Below are 22,870 nucleotides of genomic sequence, written 5' to 3'. Positions count from 1 at the left end.
CTTCATTGCTAGGGTAAGAGGTTTTAATATCTCTTTATTTTGTTCACTAATGCACACTGAAGGGACTGTTATCTCTTTGTCTTTACCCCTATAAAGAAATCCATGCAAGGGTGAGAGCTACACAAGGACTAGCACACAGGGAGGGCAAGAGTAGAATTATGTGGCTGGAGTAAGGTAGGATTAACTCACTGCCAAGTTATTCCATCTTTTTTTTTTTTTTCCCCAAAAGCTCAATTTTACCAAATAATCCTACAGTTAAAAGGTAATTGTTATGGACTGAACATCTGTGTCCTCCAAAAATTCATAGGTTGAAACCCTAACTCCCCAGTGTGATGGTACAAGGACGTACCAGGAGATGGGGCCTTTGGGAGATAATCCATTTAAGATAATCCTCAATGACCTACTCTCATTGCCCTATCTTAAGTATCAATTTGCCCGTGGCTCTTTTGATTTTAGAGTGAATAGCTGTGTCTGCTATTCATGTGAATAGAATCCTCAGGATGGGATTAAGAAGAGACTGGGGTGCTTTCTCTCTCGGTCTCTGCTTTGTAAAGATACAACAGGAAGATGGCCATCTGCAAGCAAGAAGAGACTTTTCACCAGGAGCCCAATCAGCCGGCACCTTCATCTTGACCTTCTCTGCCTCCAGAACTGGCAGAAATAAATGTCTGTTCTTTAAGCCGCCCAGTTTACAGTGTTTTGTTTTAGTAGCCTAAGATGAATAAAACATTACTTTTACAAGATTCTGAACTAAATATTTGTATAAAGGAATAAAACAATTCCCTTTCTAGCTTATAAATTATGGAGTCAGAAAGATTAAGGACTCTGAGAGACACAGCACTGTTTACAAAGGCAAATAAGGCCCAGAGTGAAGTTTTATACACATAAGAGATAAAATTTTAGCCCTGGCCAGTGTGGCTCAGTTGGTTGGGCATCTTTCCCTGGGCCAGGAGGCTGCTGGTTACATCCTGGTCAAGGGCACATGTCCTGCATGCAGGCTCCATCCCCAGTAGGGGGCATGCAGGAGTCAGACTATTGATGTTGTGCTCTCACATCCATGTCTCTCTCTCTCTCTCTCTCTCTCTCTCTCTCTCTCTCTCTCTCTCTCTCTCTCTCTCTCTCTCTCTCTCTCTCTCTCTCTCTCTCTCTCTCTCTCTCTCTCTCTCTCCCCCTCCCTCCCTCTAAATATCAATAAACAATTCTTTAAAAAAAAGAGAGATGGTTTCAGTGATTATAAAGGAAAAGCTCCAAATCACACCAAAACCACTTCACATCCTTTAACTTTTAAAAAATCTTTTTTTAAAATGTTTTTATGAGAGAGGAAAAGAGAGAAAGAGGACGAGAGAAACATCGATGTGAGAAATAACCATAGGTTTCCTCCTGAACACACCCCAATCAGGAATGGAAAATGAAGCCTGGGTATGAGCCCTGACCGGGAATCCGATCAGCATCCTTTCGGTGCACAGAACTATGCCCAACCAACTGAGTCCCATGGGCCAGGGCACATATTTTGACTTTTCCAGGAGTACTTTATTAAAATGCACGCAGCCCAGGAAATTAACCTATTATGCTAGTTTCTGACTTGGTAAACTATTAGCAAGGATTTATTTATGAAATGCCTCCCCTCTCTCAGACTGGGCTGATATGGAAGAGGGCAATGTACGGATGGGTTCTGATTTAAGGACATAGTTTCCAAAAAAGTCAGCTCTGTGCAAACTTTTTTGTACTGAAGTTGATTGAGGGCGGTTCCCTAAGCAGCCTGGAGGCAACGAAAAGGAACTGGCTGCCAGAGGCAAGAAAGCTGGGAAACCAAGATCCTGAAAGATAAGGTTTTGTAATTCAAAATTGCCTGGGTGGACATTTCAGCCAAACCAGTGATGTGAGGCAAAAACTTTACAATGATTTCCCTTTTAATTTGTAACTTATTTTTCTGTTTCAAAGACTGTGATTTTTTTTTCTTTTTATGCACAGAGCTTCCAAAGTTTTGTTTAAATAGCACAGGCAATAATTAACTCGATTTAATTCACTTAGTGACTTGCAGTGTGGCTATTAATGGTAGCATAATTCCGTGAGGCATGAAGAAAGATAACTTTGAGAAGCAGCTATTTCAACTTTCCCTGAAAGCTGGCTAACTTGTCAGCTATTGCCCACAAAGGCAGGGTTGTTGTATGTGACCAAACAATTCAATTCACTGAGTTATATACTCATCTTTGGGAATGTATTGAATTTCTCCTTCTTTCCCTCATTCCTTCTACCTACTCCCCTTCCTACTTCCTCCCCCCAGTGGAAGAGAGATGAGGAGAAAGAGGGAAAACAAGTTAGCAACTTTTAAAAATTCTCTCGAGTAATATTTGTTTTAATATTTTACCTCTCACATATATCCACACGTTTATGTAACTAATAATAAAACGTTTTCTTAGGTGATTTCTGAAACAAATATAAAGATGAGTTAGTAGTTGGAGAAAAGACAAATATGTTTTAGTTTATGTATTAACACTTGGAATTTTAGCCTCTGCCTAGATAGCTGGAAAAATGTAGGGTGTCCCAAAAAAAGCACATACCCACACTTTGAATAATTACAAAGGCAGTGTTTATTAAAATACATTTCACTTTCAAAACTGAGCCAGCAGCTCTTAAAGTTTGTATACATATTTGGGGGGAGACCCTGTATTAGTGAAACAGAAGTGCATGTAATTCTCTAGACTTAGATATAGTCCAATTAAATCCAATCCAACTTTATATGTAATTCTGATAAGTGACTTATAAATTGTTCATTTTAATTTATTGAGGTTATATAGAAGACTCTCATGACTTAGGAATCTGGTCTGTTTCTATTTTTAGTTTACTTTTCAGAATATTGTGGTCATCAAACCTTTTGTTGTTGTTGTTAATCCTCACCTGAGGATATTTTTCCATTGATTTATAGAGAGAGTGGAAGGGAGGAGAGACAGAGAGAGAAACATACATGTGAGAGAGACATATGGATTCATTGCCTCCCACATGGGCTCCTACCAGGGCCCAGGATCAAGCTTGTAACTGAGGTACGTGCCCTTGGCAGGAATTTAACCCGGGACCCTTCCGTCTTCAGGCTGATGCTCTATCCACTGAGCCAAACTGGCTTGGACATCAAACATTTTTGATCATTCATCACATGCCTGTCACTGCTGCATGTTGGTTTTGTCTAGCAGACCTCAAGTAGAATCCAGTCTGCAGAGATATCTGTTTAGGACTTATAGCTTTGAAAATATTTTAACGCTTCAAAATAAATACATGAAAATCCAAATATCACATTTCTCTCTTAAAAATGGAAGATTTAACAGTGGAGATTTCTACACTGCTAAACCCAGTTGTGGTAGGAGGGCAAAGGTAAACATTTTAAAGAAAAAAAGAAAGAGAGATGCTTACTTAAACATTTAAAAGACTATATCAAATAAAACAACTTGTAAAGAATATTTTTATATGAGTAGCTCACAGTGTAATTACATATTTTTATTATAAATATAGTTATATATATCTGCAAATATTGAAAATCTGTAAATAATCAGTAAGGAAAAAAATGCTAAAATTAAAAAATGAACAAATTGTAGGGATATGCCATTCCAAAAAATAAATTCTAATTTTAGAACTATATAAAATATTTAGGTTTAATGGTAATAAAAAAAATTCAAGCTGAAACAACAAAAATAGCTTTATGTTTTTTGGCAAATATTTAATGTGTTTATTTTATTCATTTACGTGTCAGTATTAAATGTTAACTATATGTTGTATCGAATATTAACAGGGGTATGGGAAATACACTGTCTCATGAGCATCACTGCTGGTTAAAGCACAAGAGGCAGAAACTTTCCGGAGGGCCATTCTGCAGAGTGTATAAAAAATTTTATATCCTTTCAGCAGTAATTCTACTCAATAGTCAAAGATGTTCACAATATTTTTATATGAGGTTTTTCATGTGCAGCATCATTCACAATAATTAAAACTGGATTTATACCAAACTTCTAACAATAGGGGATTGATGAAATAATCTATAGAGGAATGCGGTATAGCTATTAAAAGTAGTGTTATAAAAAGGAATTTAATGACATGGGAAAATGCTCGTGGCAGCCTGTGAGGTGAAAAAAAAAAAGTGTTTTAAGGGGCTATGTAAACAATGATTTCATTCTGAAATAGTAAATAGATAAGATAGAAGAATAAACATCAAAATGTCACCAGCTACCTCTGGGTAATGTTCATGGGGGAGGAACTATTTACGGATGATTTCTATATAATTTGCAAACTTTCTACAATGAACACTTTGTTTTACTTCCAGATGTTCTTTAAAAAATGTAGTCACAGCACTGTAGAGAAGCAAGAGCCTTGAACTCTATGTCACGGCTCTATTGACAGGTTGTGTGTCTCCGCGGTGAACCGACTGAGGCCAGGCTGTCTGCACCCTGTGCGTTCTTTGCCTGGAGTGACCCGTTTACCCCACCCTTCATCATCAGGACTAAAGGCACTTCTTTAGTGACTCTTTTGAAAAATATTCTAAGCAGAAACAAAGTACGACCGAACAGCTTCCTGGCATCCCTTTCCTTCCCTGCATTGATCTGGGAACTGTGTTCAAGAAAGTGGAATAGTTGTCTTTTGTTTCCTCATCTTCTACTCTCTCCTCACCCCAATTAGCGAACTCTCATTATGGTAAATAATTCACTGTTTTTCAGTTATATAGTACCTTTGTGTAAAGGCATAGTCTTTCCAAACACTTGTTAATCCTAAACACACTCTGGGGAAGTAGGTAAAAATTACTAGAGAGAAGGGAAAAGAGAGGGCAATGCCAAAGGTAGTAAAAAATGTCCATAAAACCCCACACTTGTCTCAGTGTTCTGCTGGCAGACACCTCTGCAATGCTGAAGAATGAGGATCTATGTTATGGTGACACTGAGGAGAGAAATGACTGGAGAGATAATACAGATTTCAGACCTCAGACATAAAGTGCAGACTTAATGCGTGGGATATAGTGTGGTGTAAAAGCGCAGACTGTGGGGGCCAGACTTCTGGATTCAATTCCTGGCTTCACTATTTACTAGATATGTGATACCGGGCAAGTCATTTAATGTTTCTGGCCTCAGTCTTCTCATCTAGAAAATGAGAAATAATAATAAAATCTAGCATACCACATAGTCATAGGGATTAAATGAGATTATAAATATAAAGAATGAAAAACAACTCTCAGAACATGGTAAGTGTTATAAAAGTGTAAGCTATTCTTAGTAACTCTAATGTAAAATTATTTTAAAGGGACAAATTGAAAAGGAGACAAAGGCTTATATTATCCCTACATGATTCAACGGCAAACTTTGTAGACTTCAGCAAAATGAGCAAAACTCCCCAAATCTCTAATCCTGGGTTGGCAGGAGGTGTGCTTAAAGGTTAGAGGTTATTACTAAGCCCCCGATACAACTGAAATGGAAGAGTGGTTTTCATATGCTGGGTCCTACGTATTCTAGGATGCTACCTTCAGAAAAAAATATCGCCATTTGCTTTAACTTAGTCATAGGGGCAACTGAGTTACTGTATAACTAGAATTGGTGAATATCCTGAAATGGTAACACAGTCACAATTAAAACCTTCACTGACTGTTTGACCTTGAGTGTTTATCCCTCATCTACTCCCCGGGAAAACTGACATTAGTTTCTTGGAGTAAATTTGAACCACCCTTTCCCTATTTGCCTCCTTATCATACACTCGAAACTGGTGAAACACAGAATGTTAAGGTGTTTGTACTGTTTATGCCAAACTTTCACAGTAAATCAACAAAATAATTTGGAAACTCTCATGCGCAAAGCATCTTTCCCAACCCCCTACCCCCACCCCCTTGATGTCATAAATTATCGAAACTTTTGCAGACCTGGGCACTTGTTTGCAGTTGGGATGGTGAACAGGGTGGAGAGATAGAGACATGGGAGAAAGAGAAATATATTCCAGGACAGCTTTATCTCTTTCATTTCTGATGAAATAAACACAAAAACTGTTCCCTATTGCATTTGATGCTAACACTCCCTGATGCATTTCTGCTAACATAAATGTGTCTGAAAAGGTCACATTTAATACTGACTGAATACCTAGTCAGGCGTAATTAAAACTTTGTTTAGTTTTGATAATTTTATTTTGCAGTACTGTGACAGTGTGTAAGATCAGTTGAGTAATATCTGTATCCCTCATTATACCGAAAGCTCCATGAATGACAGCAGATCCTCTATCAGTTTCATACATATATTTATGCACATATTCAGGCTCTTAATAAATATAAGTTGAATAAATGACTGTCCAAGTAAGTGAACAAATTTGTTGTCTCAGATTCTTAGTCTTCTAACCTTCCCCTCCATTCATTGGGCACCACGTGTCCTATTATATTACTTTTATCACATTAATAAAGTGAGAGTTTTAAAATGTAATTATGCTTTCATATAACACACACTAGTTGTCATTAAATATTAAGACATTGCTCTGCTTAATACGCCTGTGTTATTGTGGTTACAGGCAACATTAGAGGATGTTGCAAAAGAAGCCTCAAGATGTCCATGTTTCTCCCCAAAGTTAGAACCTCTTATCATCTTGAGTTACATTCAGGAAGTGATTTATTTGCCAAAAAAAGAGAGCAATTCTCCCTATCACCATAGTGCAAGAAGTCAGGGCGGAACACAGAGCATCTGGCCTGAATCAGAGCGCTCAGATGAGAAGAGGCAGCCAGAGCCACAGCGCTGCAGTCATCGCTGGAGATAAAACAGGCAACACAGTTTGGGGGAGCATGCAGGACAACTTGGACAATGCAAAGGCAATCCAGAGAGGTCACCCCAAACATGCTTAGGTTAGTCACACTGATCTAAGGCTTTTCCCTGGTCCCTAAGGCAGCTTAGGCTAGAAGTTTATATTAGGACCCCACAATTTATCCTTAAAAGTTACTTTATATAACTGTGCCTTAGTAAATTTTAGAGTAAAATATTTCTAGTTTTCGTTCCAGAATGTTGTCATTCATTTTCAACCAATCTTTCTTAATATCTCTGTATGCCAAGTTTTGAAAGAATCCTGCTAGATTTTGTAAGTTTAATGTTAACCTAAATTAAATTATTAATTGCATGTTTGTAATGCGAAAGCTGAAGGCTTTGTGTGCATTCACAAAATGCATGCATGTAAATGAAAAATATATAATCCTAGAAATACAATCGTTTCTGATGGTTTGTTTTTGAATATTTTGATAGGGATCTGAGATTTTTGTGTGAGAAAAATAACAATATTCAGAATTTAACACTATAGAAAGTGTAGTTCTAAATTTCTGAGGATAATATCATTCCTTTTGGCAAGGTAGAAATATTTTATACCAAAATCTTTACACAGAATAAGTTAGTGTAGCCTATAAAATAGGACATTAACATCATTAATTCATAAAACCCAATATAAATATTTGTTATCATATCCGTATCAGTTTAACAAAGATATTCTTTAAAATCTCATACTTACATTGGCATCTTTCCCAGCTAATTTACATAATTCCACCCGCTCCTTTGCAGCCGGCCAATAAATCTGAAAAACATTTTAAGTTTTGTTAGAATCGAATATCTAAGACACCCCACAATTCTAATTAGGGAAGTGTTAATTTAAATAGTGAATATCAATCCAAGAACATATTGTTAGATATGATGTAAGAAGTTTGAAATTTAAATATTTTCCAAAGTCACCCTAAAAATTTCTCCAAAAAATATATAGAGAACCATCCACTCCTGTTTATTTTACTTATTTTTACATGCACTTATTACTAGGTAAGTTATGTTGATAAAGCCATGAGTACTTATTGCAGTGTCAACAGGATTTCAGATTAGCATTTGCTTAAGTAAGAGATTTTATTTCTTACCCCATTTTTCTGTGTTTACGCAGAGTGGTGCATTATAAACACGTGCAATGAAGTGCGGGCAGGAGCCCTTTGTCACAAGCATACATTAGGACTCACTCCATGTCAAAAACCAGTGTGAGTCTATTGACAATACAGGGTGTGGCAGAGTCGATTTATAATTGTTTGTATAGAAAATAATAAAAAAATTAATAGATAATAATACAAGGAAAAAACTCTCGCATACTCACAACAGTGAATCTACTTTTGCCCCACCCTACTTAACATGAAAAGAGCTCAGATGCAATTGTCACTAAGTTAAGGATTTTATATGCATCATCTCATTTAAATCTCACAATGACCCTATGAAATAGCTCTACTTGCTTTCCATTTTCAGGTCAGAAAACGTATTCATTCAGCCACGAAATAACATGTCAAAGGCCACAAAACTAGTTTACCAGCAGAGCCAAAATATGACACAAACTGTCTCCTGAACTTACAGGGGGGAAGGGGTCCCAGCCCCTACATAATAAATATTACTGGGCAAGGCCCACAGTGTGGCTCAGTTGGTTGGGATGTCTTCTGTGCACTGTAGGGTTGAGGGTTCAATTCCCCATCAGGACACATAAATATAATTGGGCAAATAATTAAGAACAAGGGCAGCAAACTTCTTGCTTGGTAGCTTTTAATCCTATTTTAACAGTCTTGAATGTATCAAAAGAGGTTTGTTTGTTTTTATTTTGTTTTATTTTTAAACAAACTGGAAATAATGTCAGGAAGTTCTTTTGCAAAAGAAAGTTTAAACAGACAGATACAGTACTCCATTAGTTTACAGAAAGAAAGGGTCTGTGTTAAGCTATAGGCAAGAAGAAACAAGAAAAGCAAGCTCTGAATTGCTTTCAATGTTCCAAGAGTTCCTGACAAACCTTTATTATGTTTCTCACCAGTGTTCACAGAAAACATTTTAATAGATGAGGAAAAGGAAAAATACCCTGAGGGAATGCCCTGAAAGAAACTTGTTAAACCCGGAATTAACAAATGATTTAGAAATCACTGATGTTTATATGATGTTATCTTCATTGTGAAATTTTAGGGTTTTGTGTCTGAACAAGAAGGGCAGAGAATTATGCTCAAACTCTCTTAATAGCAATGAAATTATTGAGATTTTTAGATGAAGCAAGATTGTTCATTCAAAATACACCTTAACAACCTACAATCCAAAGGTGGACATAGGCTGGGTGGTTGAGCCAACAGTAGTTCAAATGACAAGCTAACTTTCAAATGGTTCACCATGAGGACCTAAAGAGGCTATTTATTCAGGCATGGCTTAAATGACTGCAATTTTACTTTCACACAATTTTAAAGAGCAGCCAGCAGTAAAACATGAATACAAAGCAATAAGGATGGATTTTAACAATTCATTATTATGTGGAACAAAAACGTACTTCTTAAATTACAGTTTGTTCCCTAGAATAACGTGAAAAACAACTAAAATACACTTTGTAGGTGAGTATATATAGACACAAAAAATATGTAAAAAGAAAAGCATGAGAATGATGAATGATTCAGAGATAGTTACCCAAGATTGAAAAATTTTTTTTTTTTAAAAAAAAGGGAAAATTGGTGGTAAGAAACTAGTTATTTACCATCTCTTAGATTTTGCTCTGGATGACACATTTTCAGGTGTTTAATACATAATTAGAAACAACTAGGTAATGTGAGTTAGTAAATACATAAACCAAAATAGTCCATGCAAAGGTCAAGGGACAATAGTCAGTCATCAACCGAGAATTATGAAGTCCTAAATAAATGAATACATGAAAAGTAAAAATAAAACACTGCAACTGGCAGGAAATTTGAAAGTTTCCTCAAGAGTTTTTTTTTTTTCATTGTGCATGTTTTTAAGCCACTAATTGGAAAAATACTGAACTGAGTGTTCTTTTTCTCTCTTTTAAAAATGGCACCTTGAATTTATTAAATTTTTGCTTCATATTTGATATTATGAACTCAAGGTATCCTCTCACTTTTTTCTTGCTAATTCTTTTAATAATTTAATTGTGATAAAGCATAACAGAATTTGCCATCTTAGTCATTGTAAGCATAGAGTTCAGTATTAAGCATATTCAGTTTGTGTAATCAATCTCCAGAATTCTTTCATTGTGCAAAACTGCAACTCTATATTTATCAATTCTTTAGTATTATAGTGATTTTGCAAAAGACAGCTTTGTATCATTGGGCTGAAGGTAAATCATACAAAGAATGCATGTCCAGCATCTCTCAATTTTAATCTTTAGCTCATTTTTTTGATCCCTAGTCTAGATTAATATTTCTTTGAGTTCTTTAGATATGTTAGATCCTGTTTTTTTATTTTATAAGATGGTCAGATTTAATCACCTTTCAGAAACAAATTTAGAACAAGTATGTATAGATTTAGTCAAACCTGAATATCTTATTGATATTAATAGCATTGAAAGAAGTGTGGAACTCTTTCACATGAAGTAAATGAGACTTAAAGGATAGAAAGGTTATCAAGAAGTTACTTAAAGATCGACAAAGTGTGAAAACAATCTCTGTATCATTTTTGACACCCAAATGAACGTTCCAAAGTTACCATAGAGTAGTTACTGATCATCGTTTGTTCATGAGTCACATGCTTATGAAGGATATGTCCAGAAAGGTGTGGCACTGAGGTGTTAAGATTTAAAAGGAAGACAGCTCTGTAAATAGATGTAGGAACTGCATCCCCACAGGAGATAAAAGTGAGAAGAGAGCAGGGAGGACGGAGCCACCATGCTCGGGGAGCACCAAAGAACACTGAGTGGTAAACGAAAGCCTTGATCGGTCTTGGCATCTGAGCCAGCGTTTTTAATTACTTGCTCTTAATAGTTTCAACACTAATGTAATAGTTTAGTTCAATAGTTTAAACTCGAATTTTGTCTTAAGAACTTGACATTAGAATAGTGATTCTAGATTCTTTTTTTCTCTTTTCAAAGGAATAGAAATATCTAAAAGATATTTTAATAGTTTTGTAAATTTTCAGTTATTCATTATAAGTCATGTAATTATAAATTGAATATGTCATCCTAGTTAATGAAGCAATAAAACTAAAATTACAAGCTCCAGTGTGGCTCAGCTGGTTGGAGCATCGTCCCATACACCAAAAGGTGGCAAGTTCATACCAGGTCAGGGCACATACCCAGAAAAAATCTTCTATTTCCTGTTTATGGAGCAGACTTTTTACCCAAGATGTTACCTCATTTTTCATCATTTACCTTCAATCCATAAAGTCTAGCACCTGTTAAAAATATAAATTATCCTTGGAACATTATTATTATGTAGGAATTTTAAGATAGTAGCACAAAGATAATTTTACTTCTTAAGCTAAAGATTAGTAGGGATTATATATTGGCTTATTTTGACACAATGTTGTCAAGAATTTAGAAATCACAAATAAAATTACCTTAGTAACAACTACCTAGAAGATATCTGATTGTCTTCCAACTCCAAACATTTACTTAAAAAGAAAAACCATTGTAGTTGTGCCAAAATTTAAAAGATATAATTTTAATTATGATTTATGTTGGAATTTTTTTTATTTGCAACCTAGTCATTAGAATAAAGGGTGTTTTTTGTGTGTTTTTAATATTCCTTTTGATTTATTTTTGACAAAAAATTAAAGAAATAGAATTTTTCTTAATTCAATCTAAAAACAGAAGAAAATAAATAAACCACACTCATATTTACATAAAGTTTGCAGAAATATGTTCAAGTAACATTTTTGTTTTCAATAATCTTGTAAAGTGATTATGTGACATACCTCTATCTCTATCTCTATCTCTATCTGAAAGCATTCCACCACTTTTATGTTTTCCTAGTCAAAGTGTGTGTGTGGGGGGGGGGGGGCACAATAGAGAAATAGACACAGAGATAGATTCATAGGTGCCTAGAGGAAGAGATGGAGATGTTAACTCTGAATGGGTATAAGATAATATAGCTTCAAGTTGCAACATCCTATATATAAAAGGCCAGTGATACTAACGACCGGAACGACCACTTGACCCATCGCTATAAGGTGCATTGACCACCTCTCAGTCCCTCCCTCTTCCCCCAGGACCCGCAGGCTCTGATGCAGCATGGCGAACAGGGAACCACGGGGAACCAGGTGGGTGGTGGAGGGGTGAAACTGGAGACTGGTGAGGTGGCAGAAGATAGCCCTGGTCACAGGCTAGGTCTAGGAACCCTACCCATGCACGATTTCGTGTGCTGGGCCTCTAGTAATTAACATAAAAGTTCAAGAAGTACCTAATATCCTGAGATTGTTTCAATAGCCCAGTCAGTACACTTTGAGATTAGTTTATTCTCAGACAGAAACCACATCTCACACTTACTCGTAAAAATACAATGTTCACAAGATCTATGAGTCTCTCTTGAACATTAAGTAAACAGTTTTGAGGCGATGATTATCATTATTCTCATTACTTTCTGAATTCATCTGCAGTAAAATGACCTCTACATTTTCTTGCCTTGTACAGCGATATCATGTCATATTAAAAGTTCCATGAAGCAGGACAAAACAAAGATGCATACCCCTCTCCCTAAAAGGTGATGAAGCCTTGCACAGTGGTAGTATTGAAAAGTCCATGCAGCTGCACCACTCCCTGGGAAATTACCCACAAATATTTTTCTTTCACTTATCAAAGAAAGACATAGTAGGAGTGGAGATGCCACTTGCACATTTGCCATGTTTTAATCGTCCTGAAACATTCCCACACAATTTAGGTGAGGAGCAATCGCTGGGACCTTGGAGCTTAGATAGCAAAAGTAAATCTGTAGAAAGCTTCCTACTGCTCTCTCTGCCCACACGCAGGGCAGACATCAGAAATCAAGCAGAATTCCGTGGGCCCAGCAGAACCCAAGAAATCCATTCAATATAACTATCCAGAGTATAGCCACTAATTTTACTGCTACTAAGAAACTAAGGGGCTGCAAATTGGTTTTAATTTTAGTGCTAATCCTATAGAGCAAGCTGATATCAGAAAACTACTCTGGGAAATAGGAGTAAATAAATGTATAAGATTTCTCCACTTGGAAGTGATCATTTCTAGCATTAATATTTTAAGACAAGTATGTCTGTTAAGTCAGACCCCGTATCCTATAATGTACTGACTTAACCTGTTGGTATGTGCATTTTCATAATATTTCACAATATTATGATATTTTGTGATATTTCACAATAATATTTCACATGAATTATTTCAAAAATAAGTTTTGCATTTACACTTGGTCGAATCAATTAAGAACCACATATATATAGTATTCTCTGCAGCAGCCCATATCGTACTAAAATTGGAACCATACACAGAAGATTAGCATTGCTTCTGAACAAAGATGACACACATATTCATGAAGCATTCCACATTTTTAAAAGAATTTAAGTAAAAATAAATATGTATATATTTTTTCTTTTAGAGTTATAGAAAATAGATTTACCAATATGAGACAAATCACTGTAATAAATTTAAAAGTGTTTTCAGTCATTTTAAATATGTTTATTTGATTTAAAGTTTTATATTTTAAACACGTTTTTGCAAAAGAGTTTTGATATTAATTTTCTAATGAAAATATAGTGGGGGCTGCATGCTTTAAAATACAGTCTTTGATCTAGTTACCGTATATTGATTTTATTTGCTTATATTCATCCAGAATCCAAAATGGTTTCATTTCTGTTTGGTTTTTGAAGCATTCCACTTCATTTTGAATACAAACAGGCAGGAGGGCCTCACAAGTAAAATGCTGCAATGTCCCTAACAATTATTGTTTCATTCATAATTTTTATAATTCATTAAACAGTTACCATTTGATAAGGTGAAAATGTCGGGCAATTTATTTTTAATTATTTAATTTTAGGCAAGTTACAAAAACATTCAAATAGTGATAAGGCCTTATAACAACTTCCTAAGGAAATTCTAATTATATCTGGTCTTTGTTTCATCTTTGGAGAAGCGATTTAATTGACTCAAGTTCCCAAGTGCAAGGTCAGTCAAATTCTCTGGCGTAATTCAGAGATGCCAAAAAAAAACTGAATAGAATACAAAAGAGGAAGTTACAATTTGTTCATAAAACCTAATTAAACACACACAAAAAAATCAGAGTCATAAAAAATGCAAAGGGCCACCTCTATCAAAGAACAGGGTCCAAGTTGTTGAATTGATGCAAAGAAGTGGGAAACATGTTGCTCTAAATGCTAAATGGTTAAAGCATTTGAACAACCGAGGGAGCAATGATTGCTCTAGGGTCCAAGTACAGAGAGGTAAGAGACCTGAGCTCAGAGACTGACTGCTGAAAAATAAGGTCAGGAGCACCAAAGGAAAAGCTTGCATAATTGAAACTGGCTGGCGTAGACATTTTTACAGATGGGAAGGTTAAATTCTCCAGGTTGGGGTCAAATTTGCCCATGCAGCTTTCATCATGAAATCTTAGGTGAGAATAGTCTTTCCCTTTCTTTCCTTAGGACTCTGCTCAACATTTCTTTTACATTTAGTTTTTCTCCCCCAACCATCTTGGAATTCTAATACACTTGTGTTTATCATATCTATTTGCCACTTTCTTTTTGCAATTCAATTTGGGATCTTTTCCTAGACATAAAGATCAATGAGCCCGGCTGATGTGGCTCAGTGGTTGAGCGTCAACCTATGAACCAGGAGGTAATGGTTCAATTCCTGGTCAGGACACATGCCCGGGTTGTGTGCTCAATCCTCAGTAGGGGGGTATGCAGGCGGCAGCCGATCAATGATTCTTTCTTTTCATTGATGTTTTTATCTCTCTTTTCCTCTCCCTTCCTCTCTCAAATCAATATATTTTTTAAAAAGATCGGTGAAATGTAGTGGAATTCAAGTGGTGTTTTCTTATTTGCTTCCTTTTCTTTTCTCCATCAACCTTTCTTCCCATTCCCTGCAAATTTAGAGGCACCATGAAAACAGAGGCCCAAATGGCTTATTCTCCACTATCTTCCCAGCATCTAGAAGAATGCTAGGAACGCAGTGGGGAGTTCAATAAACATGTCCTGTAAGAAAGTCAGAGAAATGCTATTGTACCATACCAATTAAGATAAATTTTAAGGCATCCACAAATGGATTGGTAATTTTGAATTTGTGGTGCCATTTTATTTGTGGCTAGATTTCAAAATTTCGTAAGGAATACAGTTCACAGTCTCCATTACCATTAAAGGAAGATATGACTCATTGCAGGTCAGTGGTCACTGTTCTTGAGTGACAAGGGACGCTGCTTCTCCTTCCTACCGTCCTTAGCGCCAGGCACAGTATCACATGCATAATAAGTATTCATTAATTACTGCGGAGTGATCTGCACAGCTTCCCTGACAATGGAGACAGAGTTCTTGTCAGAGTCCGGGCAGACGCGTGAGCAGTCTGACAGCATCCTGACAGTCAGTTACAGTGAGCAGATGGGGCTGCACATCGGCACCCGCGCTGGGGAGCCCGCACATCCATGAACGAGGCGATTGTTTCGCCTCTGCGATTTCAGGCAGCATGTGCTCTGCAGGCAGCAGGACGGATTAATCACCATGAAACTAAGTAGGGTGCCTTATACCGAAAGTTAATTTATTGGGATGTCCGCATGGTTTCCAAGTGTTTACATTTTCTTAATTTCATGTGTTAATGAAGAATACAAAGAATGGCAATTTTCTTTTATCAATAACTTGATTTAAAATAAAATATTTATTCTGAATCTTTCCCCCTACATAATAGACTTACAGGGTAAGGCATTAGGTGGGAATGTCACCATGAAGTGAGTTACTGATTTATAAAAGCATTTCTGCTTATACTCAATATAAAGAAAGCAAGCGCAGGATCCTCATGTATGAAAACCCTCTTGTCTTAGAGTTCCTTTAGGACCGGAAAATAACAAAGTCCTTTTCATGCTACACAGATATGGGTGTTTGAGTATTCCACTGAAATTATTACATTAAAAACTATGTGCTAACTTAGTTTAGTTATTTTCCTAATAAAAATGCCTTAAAATAAGACAAAGTTTGAGGAATTTCAAATTATCCGACTAATTTTTAATAATTACCTAGTTTTCATGTTCAATTAGAAGAAAAATAATAGGATAATTACATTTTGATGGCTAGGTGGAAGAAAAAACACTTGTAAATGTAGAAATTACTGTTTTTTTTTTAACATTCTGCTACATAGAAAAAGCCAGTCCTCTTTAAGTGTCCAAATTCATCTTTAAGTTTATCCAATGTTTCCTTTTAAATAATTCTGATTTTGTTGTTGTTGCTGTTAAATAACCAACAGAGTGAAGTTCTTAAGTAAATGTGAGGAGCTAGATTTTAGCAAGGTGAAATTGTCTCAGGTTATTCCATAACAGTGGACTATATAAAGTACATATTGCTTTGGTACATTGTTTTCTCATTTTAAAACCATTAAGAAAGCTTCCTTTCCACACACCCCTCACCCCTACACAAAAAAAAATATTTACTATTTTTTACATTAAAAATACATGTACATTACTTTAAATGGAAAAATTTTAAGTATTATACTGCTTTTGCCTTTAACACCACAAGTTTAGCTAGGATGTTTTCCTTGGGTGGGGCCAGGTTAAAGATCTTTACATTTGCTTAGGTAACATAGCAATTCTTTGAATATTTTATGTGCAATATTCAATGTTGACAGTTTCAAATGAAAAAATTTAAATTAATGAAATAAAAAGGAATAAAGTTGACTAAGTATTATCTGAAAGTGACAGTAAACTATTTAAAGATTAATTTTGAAGATTATTTAAAAACGGATCAATACATGTCCTACACTTTTTATCTAGATGCTTGGTTATAGCTCAGCTTTGCTGAAGATCAACAAAATAAAACTATTGAAAAGTATGGGAAACAAGATATAAAACAGCAAATGTTTGGATTGAAGTTATTAAAAGGCAAAGGGTAAACAATATAAATAAGAATATTAGCATTCTCCCTTTGGTTACTCCTATGGTTCCATTGTATACACTTCAGGAATGATATACAATGAGCTCACCCATTACATTTGGAGGTAGAGCAAACATTCTTTTGAGTGCTCATTTTATGGCTTTTATATTATAGCAAGATTTTAAAAGAGAAGTTTTAGCTGAGAAAAAAATTCAAAATGAAATGCAAGCTCAAGATACACAAATTTTCAAAGTAGGTGGCCAAGAATCACCCATGTTCAAACCATAAAATAGTTGGAAACTTGAGGAGGATATTTTATCTGAGACAGATGTATTATGTGTCCTACTATCCCTACGGGGAGAAGGAGGTGACAGGGAAGGGGCTTTGGTGGGACCTTCAGAAGCACTTGATACTGCACATGTAGTTCCTGGGACACTGTGGACTAATGTCTAAAGGATGAGAGACTGACAAGCTACAATGAAAACAAAGAACACGCTCGATGGGTATAATGGTTATCAGCCTGAACTTCCAGAGTGTGCCCAGGAACATGCATGTGGCATGGCCTATGGAACAGACGGGAGCCATGCTCACTTAAAAATTGGATGGCATGAGATCACCTTAGGTCCTACTGAAGAGTGTTGAGAAAAGCTTTCAGAAGTTAACACCTGGAAAAATTGCAATCTGCTGTAGGAGAACGAAGAGAACATACCAGTCAGAGGAGAAATGCAGTCACCCTTATCCGGAGAACAGCAAGGAATAGAACTCCAAAAAGTGTAAATTCCAAAAACTCACAAAGGTGCCTGTGAAAGAAGTTACCCTTAAACATCTGCCAAGGCCAGAAAGTTGAGAGGCCCCTGAGACAATGACAGTAGACACTCCTCTGAACACTCTCCCCTTCCCTTGTCCTGATTTGACTCCAGAGGGGTCATGCACTGTGGTTAACAAGCTTCGGGAAAAGGAGGAGCGTTCGGTAAAAGAAGAAGCCGCTGAACGTTCTCCTGTGCTGGGACCCTCCCTCACATGGCGTGCCCAAGCGGGGACAGAGAGAGGGAGAGGAGGTTCAATTTTAGATGAGGTTGGAAGTTTTATTACATTAGACTGGACTTTATAATTAATGAATAACAATTGCCTGTACTACTTAACAGTGACCTCAAAAGCCAAGGGCATGCCCTGGCCAGTGTGGCCCAGTTGGTTAAGCTTTGTCTTGTGCACTGAAAGGTCACTGATTTGATTTCCAGTCAGGGCACATACCCAGGTGCGGGTTTAATACAAAATCAGGGTGTATAGGGGAGGCAACTGATCAATGTTTTTCTCTCACATTGGTGTTTCTCTCTCTCTCTCTCTCTCTCTCTTCAATAAAAACATACTTACAATTTTTTTTTTAAAAAGCCACAGGCCAGCTGAAGATATAGAACTGGCCCAGGAGAAGAATGGAAAGGGATTACAGGAAGTAAAATAAAGTTGTTTATTATTACTCTGAGTTCACATACCAGTTGTGATTAGATTAGTAGGTGAAATAAATAATAACTGTAGTCTCAGAGTAAGTTTATTTCTCATTGGTCTACTCATCTGCCTCTATAGCCCACTTGAAAAAGAGAGAAGAAAAGAGAAAGAAAACCAAGAAACAAATGTTAGAATGAAATAGATACGAAAGCGGTGTTTCATTTAATACATCATTCCCTTTGTGACCCATTTGCTTACATCCTGGTTCAGCAACTCTTTCCACCCATGCATGAACTGGCTCCAAAGTGAGTAACATTTTCAGATGGAAAGATCCCAGCAATTCATTAACTCAGAAGCTCAACTAGTAACATAACCTAACAGAGAATACTGGACATTTTCTTCTTTTTTATTGTCAACTGTGACTTCATTAAAAAAAGAGGGAGAGACTTTCAACTTGTATATATTACTTCTGAAGTTTACATAGAGAGGGCCTTGAATTTTATATGAATTATTGCTAGGACTACTTAAGTCTGGCTGAAGTGGAGAACGTCCACTTGTAGTCACAGGGACAGATGGCATGTAGTTTAAAAGCATTTGTTAAGAAATCACTGGTCCTTTAATCATATTGTACAAATGTCAGATACTTTCATTATTATGATGTCTGCCTTGAACCGGTTTCTAATGCATCACTTATAAGTGAATGACAAATGGATGTAAATGTCCATCTACCATTAAACTTTTTCAAGGACTATTAAAATGCTTTTTATATATACTGCCTCTGACCTTAGAGACAGGGTAGGATATTGAAGGCAACAGCAGGGAAATCTAGTTTCTTTAACTTAAACCAGCACATTTCAACTGGCATGTCTCAAGAATTTTTAAAATACACAATGCCTGACTGGTCAGGGGCACTGACCTCTTTTCCCTTAGGTTGTCAAATAAAAAAATGACAACAGCCAACACAATAATAGCCATCCATGAGAAGAAATCAAAAGTATACCTATATTTTTTGTGAGATTGCCAAAAGCTACAGGATATCAGTACATTTGAAGAAATCTGCAGCAGATTACACACAAATAACAGAGAACTTTTATTGAGCAAATAAACTTACATAAGCAAAAGAAGTATTTGTCAAGGTTAGCAGATTTTCCAATTTTTACCATGTAGGGTAGAGAAAAATAAATTATTTCAAAGATTTTTACTTGCACTGAATACTTTCCAAGATTGTCTCCTGAAAGAAAAATAAATTCTTACAGATAATTTCCTTATAGTACCAACAAATCTTGATAATTCTCTTCAAATAGACAATACACACTCTTCTTTTTGATTGGCTGAGAAAACTTTCATGTTTGCCTCAGGTAACCTACATTGATGAGAAAAAATTAGTCCCTAAAGAAATTATATTTTTCAGAAAGCTTGCTTTCTATTTCCTCTCACTAAGGATAGCGCTCAATGTGACTGCTTTCCTGAACATTTCTCGCCCTTTGTAATCACCGACCCCTCTTTTGAGTTTAAGGGCTTGAATTGATGTGGTTCTAGTCAATAAGATGTGAGGGAGGGTTTTTCAAAAGATTCCTAAAAAAGAGATATAATAAGTGATGGTCTCTTGTTCCTTGCATTTCCTTGTTTGCATGTGATCCATGAAACTGTTCCAGGCATCTTGATACCAACCTAAGGATAATGCCAACACCAAGAATGGCAACAGAAGAAAAAGAAAGAACTGGGTCCTTTATAACATCAAGCAGATGATATTTCCATCTCTATAAAGTATGAGTGAGGGGACAATGAAGAGTGGATAACAATATAGGGTGCAAATATGTTGGGAAGAGCCTTAGAAGGCAATAGAAATTTGGAGTTCATTCAAGTTCCTCAGAAATCAAGAACTGCCAGAAATGTGTAATCCAGTAAGAAATATGATAAGAGTTTTATTTTTCAAAGAGATAACATTGATGGTCATGGTGAATAGATTAGATAAAGAGAAAATAGAGATTCTCTTGTATAAGATAAACCCAGCAAAATAATGGCATTATCACTTACTCTAGAGGAAAATATTGAAATGTTTGCTACCTTATCAGCTTGGCCTGTCAACTGAAGCTTTTGTTGGAATTGCATCAGAGCTCGGCCTCCCTTTGTCTAACACGATTTCCTTAGCGACCCTCTCACATGTGTTGATCCCAAGAACACAACTTTAAAAATATCCTATAGCTAGTCTTCATCTCATAGTTAGCTGCTGGGGAACTCAGCTTATAACAAAATAGTCAGGAGTGGTAAATACTGTTCCAGATCCATGTCTTTCCCTTGGAATGGGGTCGCTAATGGTTCCAGTGTTGTCTAATGTTGGGGAAGGGTATGTCAAATAAATGTCCATATTTGTCCCACCAAACCTTTCCTAGAGAGGAAACCACAGGGCATCCCTTAACTAAGAGAGCTCTTACAGAACACATTTAGAAAAGCTGCTTAAATTGTAAGGTATCACATTTCAATAGGTACAGTCTTGTCTGAACAAAAACTTTAAGTAAACATATATCCTGAATTTTGATACTTTTCAATTGAAAATATTCTCTCTATATATGTATATGTATATGTATATGTATATGTATATGTATATGTATATATATTAGTATTTTTATTGATTTCAGGAAGGGAGAGGGAGAGGGAGAGAGAAACATCAATGATGAGAGAGAATCATTGGCTGCCTCCTCCACGCTCCACACTGGGGCTCAAGATAACAACCCAGGCATGTGCCCTGACCTGGAATCACACTGGGACCTCCTGGTTCATAGGTCAACACTCAACCACTGAGCCACACTGGCTGGGATCATCCTGAATAACCAACTGAAGACTAGCTGACGAGAAGTCTTATAACCAACAATTTACAGAAGAAGCCACACGGAGACTGGTAGAAAGGGCGAAGACATGAAAAGGGCTGGTCCCAGTCCCATGGATGGACAGTGGCTAAGTTTCTGGAGCAATATCTCAGCTACGGAGGGATCCACCTGAGAAGCATGGAGTCTCAACCCCAAGGCAGGCTTGCCAGCCCAGAGCACCAGAGCGGGGAAGAGGCAGCATTATTTGCAATAGCCAAGGTTTGGAAGAGGCCCAAGTGCCCATCAGTAGATGAGCAGATAAAAAAGCTGTGGTACATTTACAGAATGGGATACTATTCAGTTGCAAAGGGGAAGGAAATCTTACCTTTTGGACAGCATTGATGGAACAGATGAGCATTATGCTAAGTGAAATAAGCCAGTCACAGAAAGATAAATACTATATAATTTCACTCAAATGTGGAATCTAATAAATAGAATAAATTAATAAACAAAATGGAAACATATTTATAGATAGAGACTATCAGCTATCAGAGGCGAGAAGGTTGAAGGGCTGGGTGAAAAGGGTGAATGGTGTAAGCAAAAAAAAAAGAAAAACCTCAAAGACACAGACAACAGTGTGGTGATTTCCAGAGGAAAAGGGGGTGGGGAGAGGTAGAAAAAGGTATAAGGGGGATAAATGGTGAGGGAAGGAAACTTGACTTGGGGTAGTGAACACACAATACAATATACAGATGATGTATTATAGAATTGTACACCTGAAACCTATATAATTTTATTAACCAGTCACCCCCAAAGTTCAATAAAAATGTAAAAATATTAAAAAATTATAAATTTCCCAGTGGAAAATATTCCCAACTAGTCACTCCTAATTAAATTATGTGTTGTATATTGCTTTCACTCTAAGGAGTACAAAGAACATCTTTCAGCCCCACAAAGTCCCAACTTGTGTGGTTTCTTCTGCAGAGTAGTTTGGACTTTTGCCGAGCGGCACTGAGCCAATGCAAACCGTGTAGGTCTAAACACTGCTGAAGTACTACATCTTGACACTTACTTGCTGCTGTGGAGTACCTTTTAACACTGGGGTGATTTATATAAATGGTAAAGGTGGGTACCTACATAAACAATTCGTACTTTACATGCATAACCCCTTTCTGAATTATACATGTTATAGAAATATCAAAAAAAAATATCAGTTAGGCCAAAAATCTCTAGCACAGACCCTAATTTTATAATGTGTTCAAATAATCATTTATTTCAATAACATCATAAGGGAAGTCAATATTTCATAAATATTTATTTTATTAAATATTAGCACATTTCAAGCATGGAATATGGCCAAAGAGCAATTTGCTTAAAATAGTCACAGAAGGAAATTGTGCTATCACAATTTATTTTAAGCAATGATCTAATACACTCAGTTCAGATAAATGGACTTTTTCTTCCAATCCCTAAAGGCAGAGAATAGCACAAGAATAAATTCCCTTAAAAGTCTGAATTGCTTTATTGCTATTATACTGAGACATATTTGGAAAAATGCTGTTAGCTATTTACTATCTCTTAAAGCAACAAAGTAGACTAAGATTTTTCTCTGGCCTCTTTTAAAAAAGATTCATCCTCTAAGATATTTACTGATGACTGAGATATAGCTAATACCATTTATAGGCTCTCCTAAAAGTATAAGTCCTTAAAAATGTCCTAAAGAAAAGAAAGCATACCCTTAAAAATAAATGGAATAGAGAATAATGGCAAGCTTTTTGAACTCCAGAACATAAGCAACTGCTTATTTCATTTTAT

General features: G+C 36.3%; 1 protein-coding gene across 1 annotated transcript in view; it reads right to left on the bottom strand.

The window, feature by feature from the left end:
* The window catches only part of SEMA3D (semaphorin 3D), a 125,550-nt gene that overhangs the window by 77,375 nt on the left and 25,305 nt on the right, over window positions 1-22,870 (bottom strand). The window contains exon 3 of the mRNA XM_015572693.1: window positions 7,498-7,560. Within this exon, the coding sequence (XP_015428179.1) occupies window positions 7,498-7,560 (63 nt within the window). The remainder of the gene's footprint in view (window positions 1-7,497; window positions 7,561-22,870) is intronic.

Source organism: Myotis davidii, unplaced genomic scaffold (genome assembly GCF_000327345.1).
Source record: "Myotis davidii unplaced genomic scaffold, ASM32734v1 scaffold49, whole genome shotgun sequence".
Classification (NCBI taxonomy): Eukaryota; Metazoa; Chordata; class Mammalia; order Chiroptera; family Vespertilionidae; genus Myotis; species Myotis davidii.
This window is presented reverse-complemented; position numbering and strand designations above follow the sequence as displayed.